Genomic DNA, 18,956 nt, shown 5'->3' on the forward strand with positions numbered 1-18,956 from the left:
TTACACAGAAGAACTATACAAAAAGGATTTGAATGACCCAGATAACCACAATGGTGTGATCTCTCACCTAGAGCCAGACACCCTAGAGTGCAAAGTCAAGTAGGCCTTAGGAAGCATCACTACAAACAAAGCTAGTGGAGCTGATGGAATTCCAACTGAGCTATAAATCCTAAAAGATGATGCTGTGAAAGTGCTGCACTCAATATGCCAGAAAATCTGGAAAATTCATCAGTGTATACAGCACTGGAAAAGGTCAGTTTTCATTCCCATCCCAAAGAAAGGCCATGCCAAAGAATGTTCAAATGATTGCACAATCACATTCATTTCACATGTTAACAAAGTAATGCTCAAAATTCTCCAGCTAGGCTTCAATAGTATGTGAACCAATAACTTCCAAATGTTCAAGCTGGATTTAGAAACAGCAAAGGAACCAGAGATCAAATTGTCGATATTCGTTGGATCACAGAAGAAAAACAAGAGAATTCCAGAAAAACATCAATTTCTTCTTCATTGACTAGGCTAAAGCCTTTGACTGCGTGGGTCACAACACACTGTGGAAGATTCTTAAAGAGATGGAAACACTTTACCTGCCTCCTGAGAAACCTGTATGCAGGTCAAGAGGCAACAGTTAGAACCAGACATGAAGCAATGGACTGGTTCCAAATTGGAAAGGAGTACGTCAAGGCTGTATATTGTCACCCTGCTTATTTAACTTATGTGCATCATGAGAAATGCTGGGCTGGATGAAGCAGAAGCTGGAATCAAGATTGCCTGGAGAAATATCAATAACCTCAGAAATGCAGATGATACCACCCTAATGGCAGAAAGTGAAGAGGAACTAAAGAGCCTCTTGATGAAAGTCAAAAAGCATGAAAAAGCTGGCTTAAAATTCAACATGCAGAAAACTAAGACCATGGCATCTGGTCCCATCACTACATGGCAAATAGATGGAGAAACAATGGAAACAGAGTCAGACTTTATTTTCTTGGGCTCCATAATCAGTGTAGATGGTGATTACAGCCATGAAATTAAAAGATTCTTGATTCTTGGAAGAAAAGCTATGACAAACCTAGGCAACATATTAAAAAGCAGAGACATTACATTGCTCACAAAGGTCTGTGTAGTCAAAGCTATGGTTTTTCCAGTAGTCATGTATGGATGTGAGAGCTGGACCATAAAGAAGGCTGAGCACTGAAAAAAATTGATGCTTTTGAATTGTGGTGTTGAAGAAAACTCTTTTGAGAGTCCCTTGGACTGCAAGGAGATCCAACCAGTCAATCCTAAAGGAAATCAATCCTGAATATTCATTGGAAGGACTGATACTGAAGCTGAAGCTCCAGTACTTTGGCCACCTGATGCAAAGAGCTGACTCATTTGAAAAGACCCTGAGGCTGGGAAAGATTGAAGGTAGGAGGAGAAGGTGACGACAGAGGACGAGATGGTTGGATGATATCACCAACTCAATGGACATGAATTTGAGCAAGCTCTGGGAGATGGCGAAGGACAGGAAGGCTTGGAGTGCTGCAGTCCATGGGGTCACGAGTCAGACACAACTAAGCGACTGTCAACAACAACAAGAATCTACTGATAAGCTTATCTACAAGGAAGATTTATTGGCCCAATCCCCCAAGATTTCAATCCACTAGGTTTTTATGTAGCTCCAGGAACCTGCATTTAAAACAATTTTGGGGACTTCCCTGGCAGTTCAGTTGTTAAGACTCCATGCTTCCAATGCAGGGAGTGTGGGCTTGACCCCTGGTTGGAAAACTAAAGATCCTACATGCCTTGTGGCCTAAAAATAAATAAATAGATGAAACACACAAAAAAAGTCTGGACACAAGTTTTGAACTGGAAAAACATCCTGTGTATAAGGGAAAATGTCAGTCCCACCCCAGAACCCAAACTTATTCCTCCCTAGAGCTGAATACTGTTAATGTTTTTTTGTGTTTCCTTCCAGAAATGTTCTCTCTATATATATATATATGTATATATATATTGTATATATATGTATATATATATGCACACACACAAGACATGAATCACCTTTTTTGTAGTTAGCAAAAATGTAATTGGGAGTACATTAGACATCTTGATTTTTCCCTCTTAGCAATATATCTTGAATACTGTTTTCTAATTTTATAGATGGATCTGTCTCTTTTTTTGTAACATTTGCATAAATACCATACTTTATTAAGCACTTCCCACTGATGGACATTTAAATTCTATCCAGTCTTTTATATAGCAAACAATAAATCAAACAACCCTTATTCATTTGTCTTTGTTCATGTATAACAAATTTTAGAAATGTAGTTGCTCAGTTAAAAGGTTTTTAACCTTTTAAATTTTGTAGCTAAAGCTGGCCCTTCTAACAATTAATGTTAGGTAATTTTCTCCAGGTCGTTTGGTAACCATGCATGCCTGCATGCTCAGTCACTCAGTCATGTCTGACTCTGCAACTCCATGTAGCCCCCCTAGGCTTCTCTGTCCATGGGATTTTTCAGGCAAGAATACTGAAATGAGTCACCATTTCCTACCCCAGGGGATTTTCCCCACCCAGAGATCGAAGCCACGTCTCCTGTGTCTCCTGCATTGGCAAGTGGATTCTTTACCACTGTGCCACTCAGGTTTGGTAACCACACCTAGAGAAAAACTCTTTTCCAGGGAAAGAACCGAACTGATAATCATCACTTGGGAATTTTCCTCTTAAAACCCAGAAAATAAGGATTTTGTACAGAAACTCACTGACCAACTTTAAAGTGGACAAAATTTATTGAGTTATATGTAAATAAAATTATGTGGATACATGAGGGAAAACCTATAAAGCATATAACATTACAATCAACTATAATATCTTCAAAGAACTGTAAATAATATTTTAAACAGGATATATTAATGTACTTGCTGTAATTCTTTACAAGCATTCTCTTTTTTTCTGTTGGCAACATGAATATTGCAAGTAAGATTTACTTTGTTTTTGTAAAATGAGGACTTGATTTGGAAGAAATCATCACTTCCATAAATACAGTAAATCAACAAACAACTGGATGGACTGAACATGAGAAGGTCTAACTTGGATATTTAACCAAAGCTGGACCATCGGATAAAAAGTTTGTATTTTGTGATGCACAACAGTGCAAACATTGACACTGGCTATTTAGCACCATTCCAAATACGTAACTCTGCCTGGAGAAGACTCTTGAGAGTCCCCTGGACTGCAAGGAGATCAATCAGTCAATCCTAAAGGAAATCAATCCTGAACATTTATTGGAAGGGCTGATGCTGAAGCTGAAGCTCCAATACTTTGGCCACCTGATGTGAAGAGCCAATTCATTGGAAAATATCCTGATGCTGGGAAAGATTGAGGGCAAGAGGAGAAGGGGTGACAGAGGATGAGATGGTTGGATGGCATCATCGACACAGTGGACATGAATTTGAGCAAGCTCAGGGAGATCGTGAAGGACAGGGAAACCTGGTGTGCTGCAGTCCATGGGGTCACAAGGAGTCAGACACGACTGAGCGACTAAACAACAACTTGTTAATTTGATCGTGTCAGTAACTGAAAGTAAGGAAGCAATGTCATCAGTTTTAAAACCCACAACATGATTTTCAATTGAATCATCCTAAATTAATGGTAAATATATATTGAGAGAGAAAAAACACTGTGTCAGCATTGACAATTACCTTTATCAAAAACAGAGAGCAGGATCCTTTCATAGCAACCAAAGCTGTCACGATAACAAACAGGTCGTGTTGGACCAAATGGAGTATGACATGCAATTTATTATCTATCATAATTTACAGGCAATTCTCGAATCAGTGGCGGTAATATTGTGAGTGTATTAGCCATGCTTTTGTTCCTCCTTTCCACTAGCTGCCTTTTATTATTATTGTTATTTTGGTGGTCCCTTTCATTACACAACCCCTCCCACTAGACATTAGAGCAGGAAATAATGGAGATGAAACAAAAAGGAAATGTGTGCATGTAATCACTTGTTAACAGCTCTGAAGGGTTTGGTGGAGTAAAAGACTGAAACAGCTGGCTAAAATTAGGCTGGGGTAACATTCTGTGACTCCAGTTACTAGTACCACTCCTGTCTAATCATCAAGGATAACTGAGAATGGTCTGTACTCACTTTAGATAAATTTGACCAGAGACACTGGCAATGATATTAAAATATTTGTGTGTGTGTGATAAGCAAATCGTGAGTGAAAATTTAAATAGTTCTAAAATATGTGTAAACAAGTAAGGCAGCCAGAAATTTCAAAATGATTCTCGGAAGAACATTTTGCAGTCTGAAAAATGTTTGGCTTAGAAAAATAGAGATCTCCGATAAAGGAAGAGCATTATTCAATGTCATGAATCATAGTTATCTTCTGTATGAAATCAATCAAGAGAACTGTTTTAAAAACTGTGCTGAGCTCAGGCAAATGAATTGTCCAGAGCACACCAAGAGGCACTGGAGAAGGGCTATTTGTTACCACTACTCCAATGTCAAGTGCACAGACATTTGGACCAAGGGCCTTTTGTTTATTATCCTCACAACATGATAGTCTTATATTTAGGATTAGTAACATGCTTTACAAATGGTTTAAACAACCAGCTTTACATGTCAATCAGCAATTAGTTTTCTACTTTATTTACTGGGTAAGAGAAACCCAGAAAAAAATTTCTATAGGCCCCAGAGCATGCTGATAAACTAAGAGGCCAATAAAACGAATAAAAGTGCTTGAATTTTAGCCCTTGACTCAATGGTTATATGCACAAATATGACTTTCACTAAGGAGATTATTTATATTATTTATTTATTAAGATTTGTCTCAGATTCAGTTTAACTATATAATACTGCATTAGGAGTAACGGCAAGTGCTATTTTTAGAGAAAGATTTAGAAACTGTATGCCTTAGCTGCAGAATTCTTTAATAAAAATATAAACTGTGTTTCTTTAATTGTACTAAATGCATTGCCTTTGAAATTAGGGTCTGCCTTTGTTTTACACTGGTAACGCAATTGCTCCCTGTAATACTTTCTGAAGTCTAGCATTTTCTTGTGCTTAAAATTCATTTACAGGTTTCCTCCACCATCTGAAAGCAGAGAGCATTCTATGAAACCTTAATCGAAATGGCATAAAGCAAAGAAGCCGTGACCTCCGGACACATCTTGCTAATGGATGCACAAATAAACTGAGATCAAGCACAGATGCTCATAGACACCATCCAAAGTCCTGGCGACTTGATGCTGAGATGCCTGCGTGGTTCCTGGGAGGGAGCTTGGCGCTGCCTCTGCAAACGTTCGCAGCAAAACAAACGCTGAACAAGGTTCCCCTTTTTTTTGTAAAAGCAAAAATCCTCCTCTAGTTTTTTCCTGTGAACAAAAACTAATGCAGGTCTTTCGTAAAAGCAAAGTAGTGAAAAACGCTTTCAAAAAGCAGGGGAAACCTTTAACTGTTAAGTTTTTCAGAAGCACTTAGACACCTTATTTTCACCTTACAAAGAAGTAACTAGGTTGAGAAGCTTTCATTCTCTGTTTTAAAAGCTATATCTAAAACCCTAGTCCGAGTATGGATGATGAGATAGTTTTTAGAAGGGAATTTCTACCAGTGATTCAATAGGCTGTCTTTGCAGGACACTGGCATCTCTAAGGTGTGCGTGGTCCACAGCGTCTCTCCCCACACGGACAGGCAGCGCTGCTTTCACATGAAGCCATGGCAACGGCATTTAAAACAACAGTGCGAGTTACGGGACAACACGCTTTCCCACGACATGTCACAGGCTCCTCACAGTAGCCAAGTGAGGTGTGCATGAGGATGACAAGGGAACCTTACACGGAACATCACAGGACACTACACATTCGCGCCATCCATGTATTTTTTTCTGGATTGTTCTATAATTTGAATACACGGTTGGATGAGTAGAAAGAGGATTCCTACCATGTAGAGTAAACCGCTTATATAGAAGGAAAAGTCATATTTTTGGGTGATATCGTAGATCCACCCTACAAAACAGAAAAGAATATATTCAGCATAATGAAGTTGAGATAAACAAAGTCAAGAACACAAAGCAAACATTTATTGCTACTATAAGTAATTTTCTAAGAATGTATTATATGTCATTTAATGCCCCAGACATTTCATGTAGCCATTTTCTAAGTCTGGGCGCTGTTGGAACCTGAGTTCTCAGTGCCTGGGAATGACTACATTTACCTTTAAAGCCACTGGGGTGCTTTTAAAGGCACTGAAACAGTAGCTGGCAGACCTATGGGAAAAATGTGGCTCATAGCCCTTGGGGCTAACTTTTAAGCTGGCAAAAAGCCAACAGTGAAAAATGACTCTAACGATTTTCTTTTTTACACAAATCTTTTCTAAAACCTCAAAACATTTCTGAAGAAGTTTCTAGTGTGTATCCAAAGAGGCTGAGCAGAAGATACTTGAACTTTGATTCATTCTGAAGTATATGAGGATAAACATCTGTTCGAGAAGGAATCAAAATTTCTAGGTTTTCTGAAATTCACATTTACAGCTATAAACCTTAATATATATTTAAACTTATGAAAGTTTAAATTGCCAAAGACATAGCCTTAGATGGTAAGTTATCAGTTCTTTTATTTTATTTATTTTTTAAAATTATTATTATTATTATTTTTTTACTTTACAATACTGTATTGGTTTTGCCACAAGTTAAGTCGCTCAGTCGTGTCCAACTCTTTGCGACCCCATGGACTGTAGCCCTCCAGGCTCCTCCGTCCATGGGATTCTCCAGGCAGGAATACTGGAGTGGGTTGCCATTTCCTTCTCCAGGGGATCTTCCCAACCCAGGGATCAAACCCAGGTCTCCTCTAGAGGCAGACGCTTTAACCTCTGAGCCACCAGGGAAGCCCATACATTGACATGAAAATACTTTACTCTTAATGTTATGGTCTGATGGGTTTCCCTAGTGGCAGGGGTAAAGAAGACACCTGCCAATGCAGGAGACACGGGTTTGATCCCTGGGTTGGGAAGACTCACTGGAGAAGGAAATGGCAACCCACTCTAATATTCTTGCCATGGCTTCATAGAGGAGCAGCAAAAAGAGTTGGATAAGACTTAGCAACTAAACAACAACATTAGTCTGATACTTTCATATAAAGATCTTACTAAGGACTTCGTAAAATTCTACCATATTTCATGAATTCTAAGATACTGTGAATTACATGATGCATCATTATCTTACGTATCAATAAAAAAGGAATACTTGTCAATTAAAATATGACTTGATGTTTTCTTAGAACTATGTAAAAGGCATTCTGACTTCAGAGATGTTAAAATGTGAAAAAGAAAAGTTTCAGAAACTATGAAACATGATGTTTCATTCACTTCAGTGATTAAGGATCAGTCATGGCCCCCACATTGCCAGTTGTGCAAACTGAGAGGATTAAGCTAGACGCAGAATTTTATTTATGATAAAAATGTAAACATTCACTTTTTCCATTTCAGCAAGTGCATTAATTAGCAGAGGCATAAGAAAAATATAAATTATTTAATGACCAAACAGTATTCCACGGCCACTTTAAAAAAATATCTAATGATACTGCAAATGAATGGATAAATGTAACTTAAACCCTCTCCCACCAACAAACAGCTACACAAAATCAGCTGCTAAATGTGTAAACTAGTTCCTCTGACTTCCTGGGTGTTATCTGTATCTCTTGCTTATTGTAGCCAGTGCTTAATGTTCCCGAATGAGTCAAGGCCATCATAAAGAAAAACAAACAACACTTAATAGCATCAAAATTGTATACTTTTCAAAAATCCCCTCAAAAGCTATGAATTCTGGTTTACTTTAAAGTAAACCAAGCTTTTGAGTCTGTCATTTGATACATAACACAAGAGAATATCAGAATCTTTAAATGTGGCTTAGTAAATGTTCTATCATTTTTTTTACTCTCCAATTTGAGACAAGAGAGGCAGATAAGATTATGCATATAATCCAGAAACAGTGATTCAGCTTCAGCACTGAATCAGAAAGTTCACTGACATATGAACTAAAATACATCCAGCTTTGCTTGTGCCTCCATCTGTTAGCTGTGGACTACTATGAATTATGATGAAGTGAAGAATTCACTGGCAGATAACGCTGAGTGGTATGTCTTCACAAGCAGAGTACAAGACTGCACTATCTTAAGTTATAATTTGTAAAAAATCAATACATATAAACGAGGTTCTCATAACAGTCCACTCATTCCAGATGAACGCTGATCTTGTCGGTTTAACAGTTCATTCCTCACTTTTCTATGATCAAGTCGTTGGGAGTTAGAAAGTGATGCTTCTAAGCAACCAACAGCCCAAACAGGTTGATTTCCCACCGCTGCTTATCATGAACTCAGAGACAGGATAAAATCCTCATTACAAAATTAATATGTACTTAGTTCAGACTATTTACTTACTTGCTTTTTTGTTAGAAGTGGTTGAGTACAAGCTCCAGGGCTCTGTGATATGGCCCCTATCCACCTCTCTTGCTGCCCCGAACTCAAACACAGGCACAAGCCATTCTGGATTTTTTGGAGTTTCAAGCACATTTGTCTTGGCACCCTGACTGTACATGTACGATTACTCCTTCTGGGGGGACAGCAATAAACCCATCTCCCTTAGAGAACATCCTACCGTCTCCTTCCACCACTCCATCCTCCCTGATGCCTGCAGACTATAGGAAACAGGACTAAGTATTGTTATAGCCTTACACTGAATTAGTTAGATTTTAAAGTCTTTCACCTTTCCTCTAAAAGTATAAACTTCTGTAAAAACACCTTCACACGTCCCAATCTTTAAAATTAACTCAACTTTTCAAAAAGTGCAACCAACTTTACCAAACAATTTGACAGTGCAAATTGGTAGGAGCGGCCCTAATTTTTACATTAAATTAATTCCATGGTTTTCTCTAATCTACCTTCAGGATTTATTCTGAAATGATTCCAGATCCTGCCATCTCTGCTAGTTTGAACTCAACTTAGTCCTGAATCTGGTGCAAAGCTGGTCGGGAGACAGCACTTTTATCATGTGCTTCAGTCCAGCACATGGGGACAAAACTCTTTAGAAACGACACGTTTCAGAGGAGACACCCACCTCATTCATCCATCACCCATCTCTCCCATCCATCACCCATCTCTCCCTATAGGTCTGATCTCAGTCCCTTGGTTTGGAGCTCGGAATTCTTGGCACTCCTGATCTGACCATCAACTGAAATCAACAGCTTCAAAGTAAAAACCTGGTTCCTTATTAATTTGCATTCCTTTTTCATTTGAGTCTATCAAATGAGGAGTGATGGCTGTTTTTCTTACTTAATAAATAAGTGTTCTCAGCTCTTGGTGAAAAAAATTACAAATTATTGTTAGCCTGTTACATTTTGTGTGAATACTGGAGATAATTGTGGATGCTTGGTCAGTCAAATCTGGTGGCTGAGTTTCAGTATACTTTACCCTGGAAACATCTAAAAAAGGATCTACTATTACTATGTCTTTTAAAAGAGACAAACTGAATGCCCAGAACATTATACAATGAATTACATCAAGAAGTTCGTGTTGCTAAATGACACGGTTGAAGTGACTGTTCAATATCTTTGATTGCATATTCTTCTGCTAAATGGATATGTGTGATTATCTAACATGCTACTAAATTGTACCAGATTTTTTTAATGCCAGCAGAAATCGCTTTGAAAAATGGAAAACACATTCATTTTTAAACCCATTAAAAAAGAAAAAGCTAATGTGAACAGTAATTTTCCTTATAGCACTTCAAGCTAAGTAATAATTTCTAGCCCACCTGGAATTTCTAGCAAGAATTTAATGTGGTTATTTAGTTACTTGTATTGCCAGCCACTGCTATAATGCATAAAGGCTGGTCTTGTGTCTCATTGCAATAGTGGCTCCTTGGCCTGGAAAATAAATGAATTAAACATAATGCAGTTAGCCAATCATGCTGCTCAGCATTTCTCAGCGCATAGGTTCAGTGGAGGAAAAAATAAACAAAAAGAAGGAAAGACCCCTTTAGGTTGCTGGCCTGGAGATGTACATCAGAACACTGATTTTAGCATTTCCATGGCAGCATTTTGAGGATTCCCTGGTGGCTCAGATGGTAAAGAATCTGCCTGCAATGTGGGAGACCCAGGTTTGAGCCCTAGGTTGGGAAGATCCACTAGAGAAGGGAATGGCTACCCACTCCAGCACTCTTGCCTGGAGAATCCCATGGACAGAGGAGACTGGGGGGCTACACTGTGGCAGCATTTCACACACATCCACCATTAACACAGTGCTTTCTACCATCCAACATGTATCAAATTCAGCTACAGACTCTACTTCTAGGGAGGAACCTTGAATCAGAGATTAGACCTGAGGACTGACAGGTGGGTATAACTCCCTATCTTCTAGTTGTAATCCTTTCCCTTCCGCTCAAGAAAGTGCACTAGAATTCAAATGTGTGAAAAGGAAATGACCATAGGGATGGGATAAGAAAACCATGCTGTCAAACCTTGGTGCTTTAATTAACACTGATCATGAATCAGCTGCTTTGTGATAGCGCTATTCAATCTAATGAAAAAGTAAAAGTGAAAGTCGCTCACTTTCTTTTCACTACTCTTTGCGACCCCATGGACTATAGAGTCCATGGAATTCTTTGGGCCAGAATACTAGAGTGGGAAGCCTTTCCCTTCTCCAGGGGATCTTTCCAACCCAGGGATCAAACCCACATCTCCCGCATTGCAGGCAGATTCTTTACCAGCTGAGCCACAAAGGAAGTCCAAGAATACTGAAGTGGGTAGCCTAGCCCTTCAAGGGATCTTTGCAACCCAGGAATCGAACTGGGGTCTCCTGCATTGCAGGTGGATTCTTTACCAACTGAGCTATCAGGGAAGCCCATTGCAATCAACGGATCAGTATAAAATAATTCCAGACTGACCATTAGAAGCAGAAAGTACCCCCTGATCATGCAAAGAAATGCCAATGGCAGATTCTAGTTCCACATACAGTATACCTGAAGGACTTCCAACAAGAGGTGGATGAGCCACTGATTAAGTCCCCATCCCCTTAATGGATATTTAACTTCTTTGGAAGTTACCACTGGTTGATTAATCCAATTCCCATTCCAAATCTTTTCTCCTTTCCTTCCTCTGGTCCTGAGGCTAGAATGGAAAGTTCTCCAATTTTCAGTTTTCCTTGAAGCTCAGACTCACTGTGAGACATAGTTCTGGCCAATTAGATATAAGTGGAAGACTGCTGGGACTCTTTCATCCCTTCCTCTTTCTTGTTATAAATAAGTTTGTAGTGACTGGAGCCACTGGAGCCATTATGTGACTGTGAGCAATCAGCATGAGTCAAAGGCCAAGAGGATCTTGAGACATTGTCTCAATATCATCTAGTTTCTGAACTCGATTTCTGGTCATGTGATGCAATTAAATCTCTATTTAAGCTACTATTGTTGGGGTGTGATTTTACAACCAAATGCATCCCTAACTGATAGAAAATTCTATACAATGAGATCACTGAACAGTTCTGACTTTTCAGCTGCCAACAGTCTACTGCATTGCTATAGATATTCACTGTCACCTAAAAATGCTGGCTTGCACTTCTATGTATGAGCAGAAAATAGGAGCAGCCTGACTCAGAAGGGGCCCCATATGTAGCCTCTGGGTTTCCTAAAGCAATTCTTGCATTTTAAACCTTTAGTCAGCCAGCTGCCAGCGTTGTCAGCTGAACCGTTATTGCTCAGTCGCTAAGTTGTGTCCAACTCTTTTATGACTCCATGGACTGTAGCCTGCCAGGCCCCTCTGTCCTTCAGTATCTCCGGGAGTTTGCTCAAACACTTGTCCACTGATTCGGTGATGCCACCCAACCACCTCATTCTCTGTTGCCCCCTTCTCCTCCTGCCCTCAATCTTTCCGAGCATCAGTTGAATAAAAAAAAGATATATATATATATAATTTCTGGAGCTTCAAACCTTGTTGGGTGGGACATAAAGATGGGTGTGTTAGTTAGCACAAGCCCTCTGCCAGTGGGGCCCTAGGATAGGAGATGACTGTGGGTCTGCAGGGAGACTGGGAAGAAAGAGGTGGGAGGGTTTTGGCCTGAATCCACGAGTTTCCCCAGCTACTGGGAACAAGTATTTCTGCACAGGATATGAGAATAAAGGGCCAGGAGCAGCCAGAAAGGAGAGGGTGGGACATCTGAATAGGTGAGGCTCCTCTGCTGAAAACCCTGCCCAGAACTTCTGGTAGCTCTGACAACTGCTGCCAACCCTAGCCTGGATGCCCCAACAGCCACCTCCTGAGACCACCTTGGTGTTAACATTTGACCCCATCCTCTGTCATGCTTTGCAGACTCCTGCCTTCAATCTCAGGACTGTGGGGAGACTCTGTGATTTTGCCCAGCACCTGGCTTCCTGGGGACTGGGTCAACCTGCCACGAAGCTTAAAACCTGCCCAGAATGACAGCTTCAGAGGTACCTGCCCAGGCACGGGACACTTCCTGGGTGCCTATGGCTTCTGGGATGCCCTATGCAAGTAGCAAATTCTCCACTGAACTGAGGTGAACATACGTGAGAGATCTCACCCTAGATGTTGGCAACTGGAGGCCTCTGGGCCTTGGGTAAGCATAATGTCCCAACTCTCCCCAAATGCCCACACGCTAATCTCTGGAACCTGTGAAGTTACCTTAGGTGGCAAAAGGGTCTCTGCAGATGGAATTAAGTTTAGGATCTTGAGATGGGGTTTTTTTTTTTTTTCTGGATTATCCAGTGGACCCAATGTCACAGGCATCTTTAAAAGTGAGAGGAGGCAGCAGAGTCAGAACCACAGAGAAATACTCCATTGTGTATATGTACCACAGCTTTCTTATCCATTCATCTGCTGATGGACATCTAGGTTGCTTCCATGTACTGGCTATTATAAATAGTGCTGCGATGAATATTGGGGTACATGTGTCTCTTTCTATTCTGGTTTCTTCGGTGTGTATGCCCAGCAGTGGGATTGCTGGGTCATAAGGCAGTTCTATTTGCAATTTTTTAAGGAATCTCTACACTGTTCTCCATAGTGGCTGTACTAGTTTGCATTCCCACCAACAGTGTAGGAGGGTTCCCTTTTCTCCACACCCTCTCCAGCATTTATTGCTTGCAGACTTTAAAGCTGTGGTACATATACACAATGGAGTATTACTCAGCCGTTATAAAGAATACATTTGAATCAGTTCTGATGAGATGGATGAAACTGGAGCTGATTATACAGAGTGAAGTAAGCCAGAAAGAAAAACACCAATACAGTATACTAACACATATATATGGAATTTAGAAAGATGGCAATGATGACCCTGTATGCAAGACAGCTAATAAGACACAGATGTGTATAGTGGACTTTTGGACTCAGAGGGAGAGGGAGAGGGTGGGATGATTTGGGAGAATGGCATTGTAACATGTATACTATCATGTAAGAATCAAATCACCAGTCTATGTCCAATGCAGGATACAGCATGCTTGGGGCTGGTGCATGGGGATGACCCAGAGAGATATGGGGAGGGAGGTGGGAGGGGGGGTTCATGTTTGGGAATGCATGTACACCCATGGTGGATTCATGTCAATGTATGGCAAAACCAATACAGTATTGTAAAGCAAAATAAAGTAAAAATAAAAATTAAAAAAAAAAAGAACCACAGAGAAATGAGAAGATGCTCTGTTGTTGGCTTAGATGATGGAAGAAGGGGTCAGGGGACAAAAAAGCAGGTGGTCCCCAGAAGCTGCAAAAGGTAAGCAAACAGATTGCCCCAGAGAGCTTCCAGAAATAATGCGGTTCCACCAACACCTTGGTTTTGGCCCACTGTGATCCAGTCCTTGGAAGGAAAGTTGTGACCAACCTAGACAGCATATTAAAAAGCAGAGAAATTACTTTGTCAACAAAGGTCCATCTAGTCAAGGGTATGGTTTTTCCAGTGGTCATGTATGGATGTAGAGTTGGACTATAAAGAAAGCTGAGTGCCAAAGAACTGATGATTTTGAACTGTGGTGTTGGAGAAGACTCTTGAGAGTCCCTTGGACTGCAAGGAGATCCAACCAGTCCATCCTAAAGGAGATCAGTCTTGGGTGTTCATTGGAAGGACTGATGTTGAAGCTCAAACTTCAATACTTTGGCCACTTGATGTGAAGAGCTGACTCATTTGAAAAAACCTTGATGCTGGGAAAGATTGAAGGCAGGAGGAGAAGGGGATGACAGAGGATGAGATGGTTGGATGGCATTACCAACTCAATGGACATGGGTTTGGGTGAACTCCGGGAGTTGGTGATGGACAGGGAGGACTGGAGTGCTGCAGTTCACAGGGCTGCAAAGAGTCGAATACGACTGAGCGACTGAACTGAACTGAACTGATCCAGTTTGGCCTTCTGACCTCCAGAACTGTAAGATTATACATTTGTACTGTTTTAAGCCACTAAGTTTGTGGCGATTTATTACAGCACCGGTAGAAAACTCCTGGGCTTCTCAGGTGGCGCTAGTGGTAAAGAACCTGCCTGCCAATATGGGAGATGTAAAAGAAGTGGGTTCGATCCCTAGGTCAGGAAGATCCCCTGGAGGAGGGCATGGCAACCCGCTCCAATGTTCTTGCCTGGAGAATCCCATCCCATGGACGGGAGCCTAGTGAGCTACAGTCCATGGGATCGCAAAGAGTCGGACATGACTGAAGTGACTTAGCACACACACAGAAACTTCCACAGGGCTAGCTCCAGCCCACAGATCTGTTGAATCTACAGATGTGTTTTGAAAATCTGGAAAAGTCACCTGAGAGTGCAGAGTCCTAGCTTCTCGTGGGTTGTTGGGGTGGGGAGGGGGCTAACAACAGAAGGGCTAGTCATGATTTTCTGTTATTTCTTGGTGAAATCAGCTTGAATTGGCAGAGACTGCCTCCTTCTAATGGGGCACAGGCTCTGCACTATGGCACTGTCTGTTTTACCAGCCTGGTTGTTTATCTCACAGGTTAAGGACCAAAAGTTCATCCACATTCTATGTGCAAGATTGACCTTTAACTTGCTAAAATTTATACACAAGAAATTGGGGGCAGGAATGGGGGCAGGGAGAAAGGAGTGTGTGCACACATGGAAACTTACTTCATATTCATCCTGGACTTTTAATATAAATGAAAACCCGATCTTTCTGCATGCACTCTGAGCTCTTAATGCCTTGAAGCGTTTACCTGCAAAAGGCGGTCCCAGCAACGCGGAGATGCCATTGGCACAGATGATGATACCGTAGGCATTGGCCAGGTGCTCAATCCCCACCAAGTCTTCCGTCACCACGGGCATCAGGGAGAAATAACCGCTGGAAAAGCCTATCAGGGCACAGATGACTGCCAGGCCGGCGTAGGTGTGCATCAAGGGCAGAATAAAAATACTGAGGACCAGGGTGAAGTTGGCCATCAGGAAAACATTCCACACGCTGATGCAGGGTAGGTCGGCCACAACGCCCAGGACCACTTTCCCGAAGATGTGAACTATGGCTATGATTGAAGTCAGGGGGAACACATCGTTTTGCTCTGATAAATTGTACAAGTTGACTATTTCTGGGAGGTGAATGAAAGGGATGACGAAGCTGCTGTAGGCAAACAGAGCCCAGAAAATAAAGGCGACAAACATCCGATTAGTAAAGAGCGAGGCTGTCCCAAAATAGCCCGAGTACCAGTCCCGGAAGCCCCTCCTGACCCTCATGGTCAGCTGGCTCACCGTCTTCAGAAGCCGGAAGGCGCACATGTCCTTTCTGTGCGCGGCTTTCTCCTGGCACGCCTGGGCGGGCGCGTCCCCGAGGGAGCTGTCCTCGGTGCCAGGGCCTCCCCGCTTCTCCTCGGCGTCCCCCAGTTGTCCACTGGACCTGACCGATTCGGTGGAGTGAGCCGGCAGGACGTGGTGCGGCGCCTTCCCTTCCGGATCATCGCCGTCCATCCCAGGCGAGAGGGGCCTCATGAGCGCCCCGCACACACACAGGTTCAGGGACACGGCGCCCTGGATGAACATGGCGTTCCGCCAGCCGTACTCCGCGCACAGGTACTTGAGCAGCACCGTCATGAGGAACGTGCCGAACCCGGTCCCGGTGGTGCTGAGACCCTGGGCGAGCGCGCGCCTCTTCTGAAAGTACCTGCCCACCATGACCACGGCCGGCAGGTAGGCCATCCCGCTGCCGAAGCCTGCGGCCCCGAGAGGGGAGAAAAGGCAGACAGCACAACGTAAACGGCCACAGCCCCAACTGGCAGCCTTCAAGATCATCTGTATCTCATTACCTTCATCTCTGTAACTGTTTTTGAATAACAACAATGGTTTAGTTGCTAAGTTGCGTGCCACTCTTGCAACCCCATGGACTAGATATAGCCTGCCAGGCTCCTCTGTCCATGGGATGTTCCGGGCCAAATACTGGAGTGGGTTGCCATTTCCTTCAAATAACAACAATGCTGCTGCTGCTGCTGCTAAGTCGCTTCAGTCATGTCCGACTCTGTGCGACCCCATAGATGGCAGCCCACTAGGCTCCCCCCGTCCCTGGGATTCTCCAGGCAAGAACACTGGAGTGGGTTGCCATTTCCTTCTCCAATAATAACAACAATAGCCAGTACTTATTGACCACTCACCGAGATCCATGTGCTTTACAGACATTACCACAGGTAATCCAAAATTTGGGCTTTTCCTGCTGTGGCCTACACCCACCCCGAGTTTTCTCTTCTTTTGTATAGCTTTTAAACAAAGATATAATCATCATTGTTTTTTATAAAAAGGAGCTTGGGAGGTAAGTACCAAGACCATCACCCACAGAAGTCTGTTTCCAGTCCATCATTTCTCCCAACAGGCTTTTCAGCATAGGTTACACCAATAATAATAATAAATTATATTAGATGAATTATATATACTAAATAAACAACTAAAGTAAGTCTGCATTCTCACATGAGAATATAAGCTCCACCAGGGCAGGACTGTGTGTATTTGAGCCCCTGGTATGCTGAGCATTGCCCAGAATACATAGCACCTGCTTAATGATTTGTTGAAAGATAGCATGCATTCTGAGCGCTCTGCTGTCAGTGTTAATTGCACTTAATACACAGGAAGTACTCATGGACAAGGGGAGGAAGTGATTCCAGGCAATTTGCAGAAGCTTTAGGAATGGGCCAATGTGTTCCCAAATTCATCAGAAGAATAAAAGGAATTAAAATGTACCCATGAGTATACATAGCTACTAGACGTCAAAACCACCTAATACTCATTTGTAGCTCTGATTTTTTAAATTGTATTTTTCTTAGAAAACAGGAACAGCTGGTCGTTTGCATGGACAAAATTAAAATGCTGCTGGGGAAGGTGGTGTGTGTTAGGGGCAGCGGGTCTTGGGAACACTTTGTGCTTTCACACAATTTTGCTGAACCTAACAGTTGTGGTGCTGTGCTCAGTTGTGTCCGACTCTTTGTGACCCCATGGACTGAAGTCCACCAGGCTCCTTTGTCCATGGAATTTTCCAGGCAAGAATACTGGAGTAGATTGCCATTTCCTTCTCCAGGAGATCTTTCTGACCCAGGGATTGAATCCACACCTCTTACATCTCCTGTAGGGGCAGGTGGGTTCTTTACATCACAGTGTACCTCGGAAGCCCTAAAATGGCTCTAAAAATGAAGTTTATTTAAAAATAAAATAAATATGAAATCAAATAAAACACTGGCCAAGAGGTTGAGGGTTGTGTTCTCAACTTCTGGGTACAGATGGAGGGAAATCATAAAACCCCGCTTAGGTTGTTCAAGGGGTTCCCATTCCGTTCTAGTGCTTACAACCTCCTGACATTAGGATAACAGCTTAATAGCAGAGAAAAGACTGTGACCAACAGCATGCCCCGAAGCTGAGAAGCTTCCTAGTTCAGCATCATTTAACAGTTTCAGAATTACTTGAATTTGGAAGGAGACCAGAGCAGTCATACACACAAATATAATAATAACAGTTACCGCTGATTGAGTGGCGATGATGTGCCAGCTGCCTTTCAGGTTTTATCTGGTTTAATTTTCACAATAACCTGAAAGCTACCTGTGGTTATACCCAAATTATTAAAAGGAGCATTGAACCTCATGGAGATTAAGAAACTTTCCCTGACCTTGCAGCAGGTAGCCGGAGAATCTGGATTGGAATGCAGACCCAACTGCAAGGTCTGGTCCCTTTCCATCGTCCGTGCTTTGTCTCACCCTTAACTGCTCATCCCTCGGCTGCCAAGATGGAGCTGCAGAAGCTTTTTGCTCCAGCTTTTAAAATAGATGAATTCTTTAAACTGGATAATCTCATCATTATCTTATCTGAAAAATGAATTATTCCTTGATATCATAAAATATCCAGAATATATTTAAATTTCTAATTGTCTTACGCTGCTGCTCAGTTGCTTCAGTCATTTCCTACTCTTTGCAACCCTATGGACTGTAGCCTGCCAGGCTCCTCTGTCCATGGGATTCTCCAGGCAAGAATACTGGAGTGGGTTGCTATTTCTTTCTGCAGGGGATCTTCCCAACCCAGGGATCAAACCCATGTCCCCTGCATTTGCAGGTGGATTTTTTTTTTTTTTTTTTTTTTTTACTGCTGCACCACTGGGGAAGACCCTGTCTCAAAAATGACCATATTTTTTAAAAATTTGTTTAAATCAAGTAAGGCCCACACATTGCTATTTGTTGATCTATATCTATCTATCTATCTATCTATCTATCTATCTATCTATCTATCTATATATATATACTTTAAGTCTCTTAAGTTCTCTATTTTCCTCACAATTTACTTGTTGAGGAAACTGGATCATTTGTCCTTTGAAATTTGCCATTCTGCATTTTGCTGGAGGCACAGAAGTTTACTTTTCAAAATCTGATTTGTCACTGACAATAACCAACATCCTAAATTAAATGTGGTTACGGATCGCTAAACAGCAGCAGAATGAAATGACTAATAAGGAACCGAATCGAG

General features: G+C 41.8%; 1 protein-coding gene across 3 annotated transcripts in view; it reads right to left on the reverse strand.

Annotated features, from left to right (window-relative positions):
- Positions 1-2,750: 2,750 nt before the first annotated feature.
- The window catches only part of SLC16A14 (solute carrier family 16 member 14), a 34,276-nt gene continuing 18,070 nt past the window's right edge, over positions 2,751-18,956 (reverse strand). For all 3 annotated transcript variants that reach the window (XM_027965284.3, XM_042244356.2, XM_042244357.2), the window contains 2 exons: positions 15,194-16,177; positions 2,751-5,992 (listed from right to left, as the gene is read on the reverse strand). In XM_027965284.3, coding sequence (XP_027821085.1) covers positions 5,841-5,992; positions 15,194-16,177 — 1,136 coding nt within the window. In that variant the 3' untranslated portion in view covers positions 2,751-5,840. The remainder of the gene's footprint in view (positions 5,993-15,193; positions 16,178-18,956) is intronic.

This window comes from Ovis aries, chromosome 2, assembly GCF_016772045.2.
Source record: "Ovis aries strain OAR_USU_Benz2616 breed Rambouillet chromosome 2, ARS-UI_Ramb_v3.0, whole genome shotgun sequence".
Classification (NCBI taxonomy): Eukaryota; Metazoa; Chordata; class Mammalia; order Artiodactyla; family Bovidae; genus Ovis; species Ovis aries.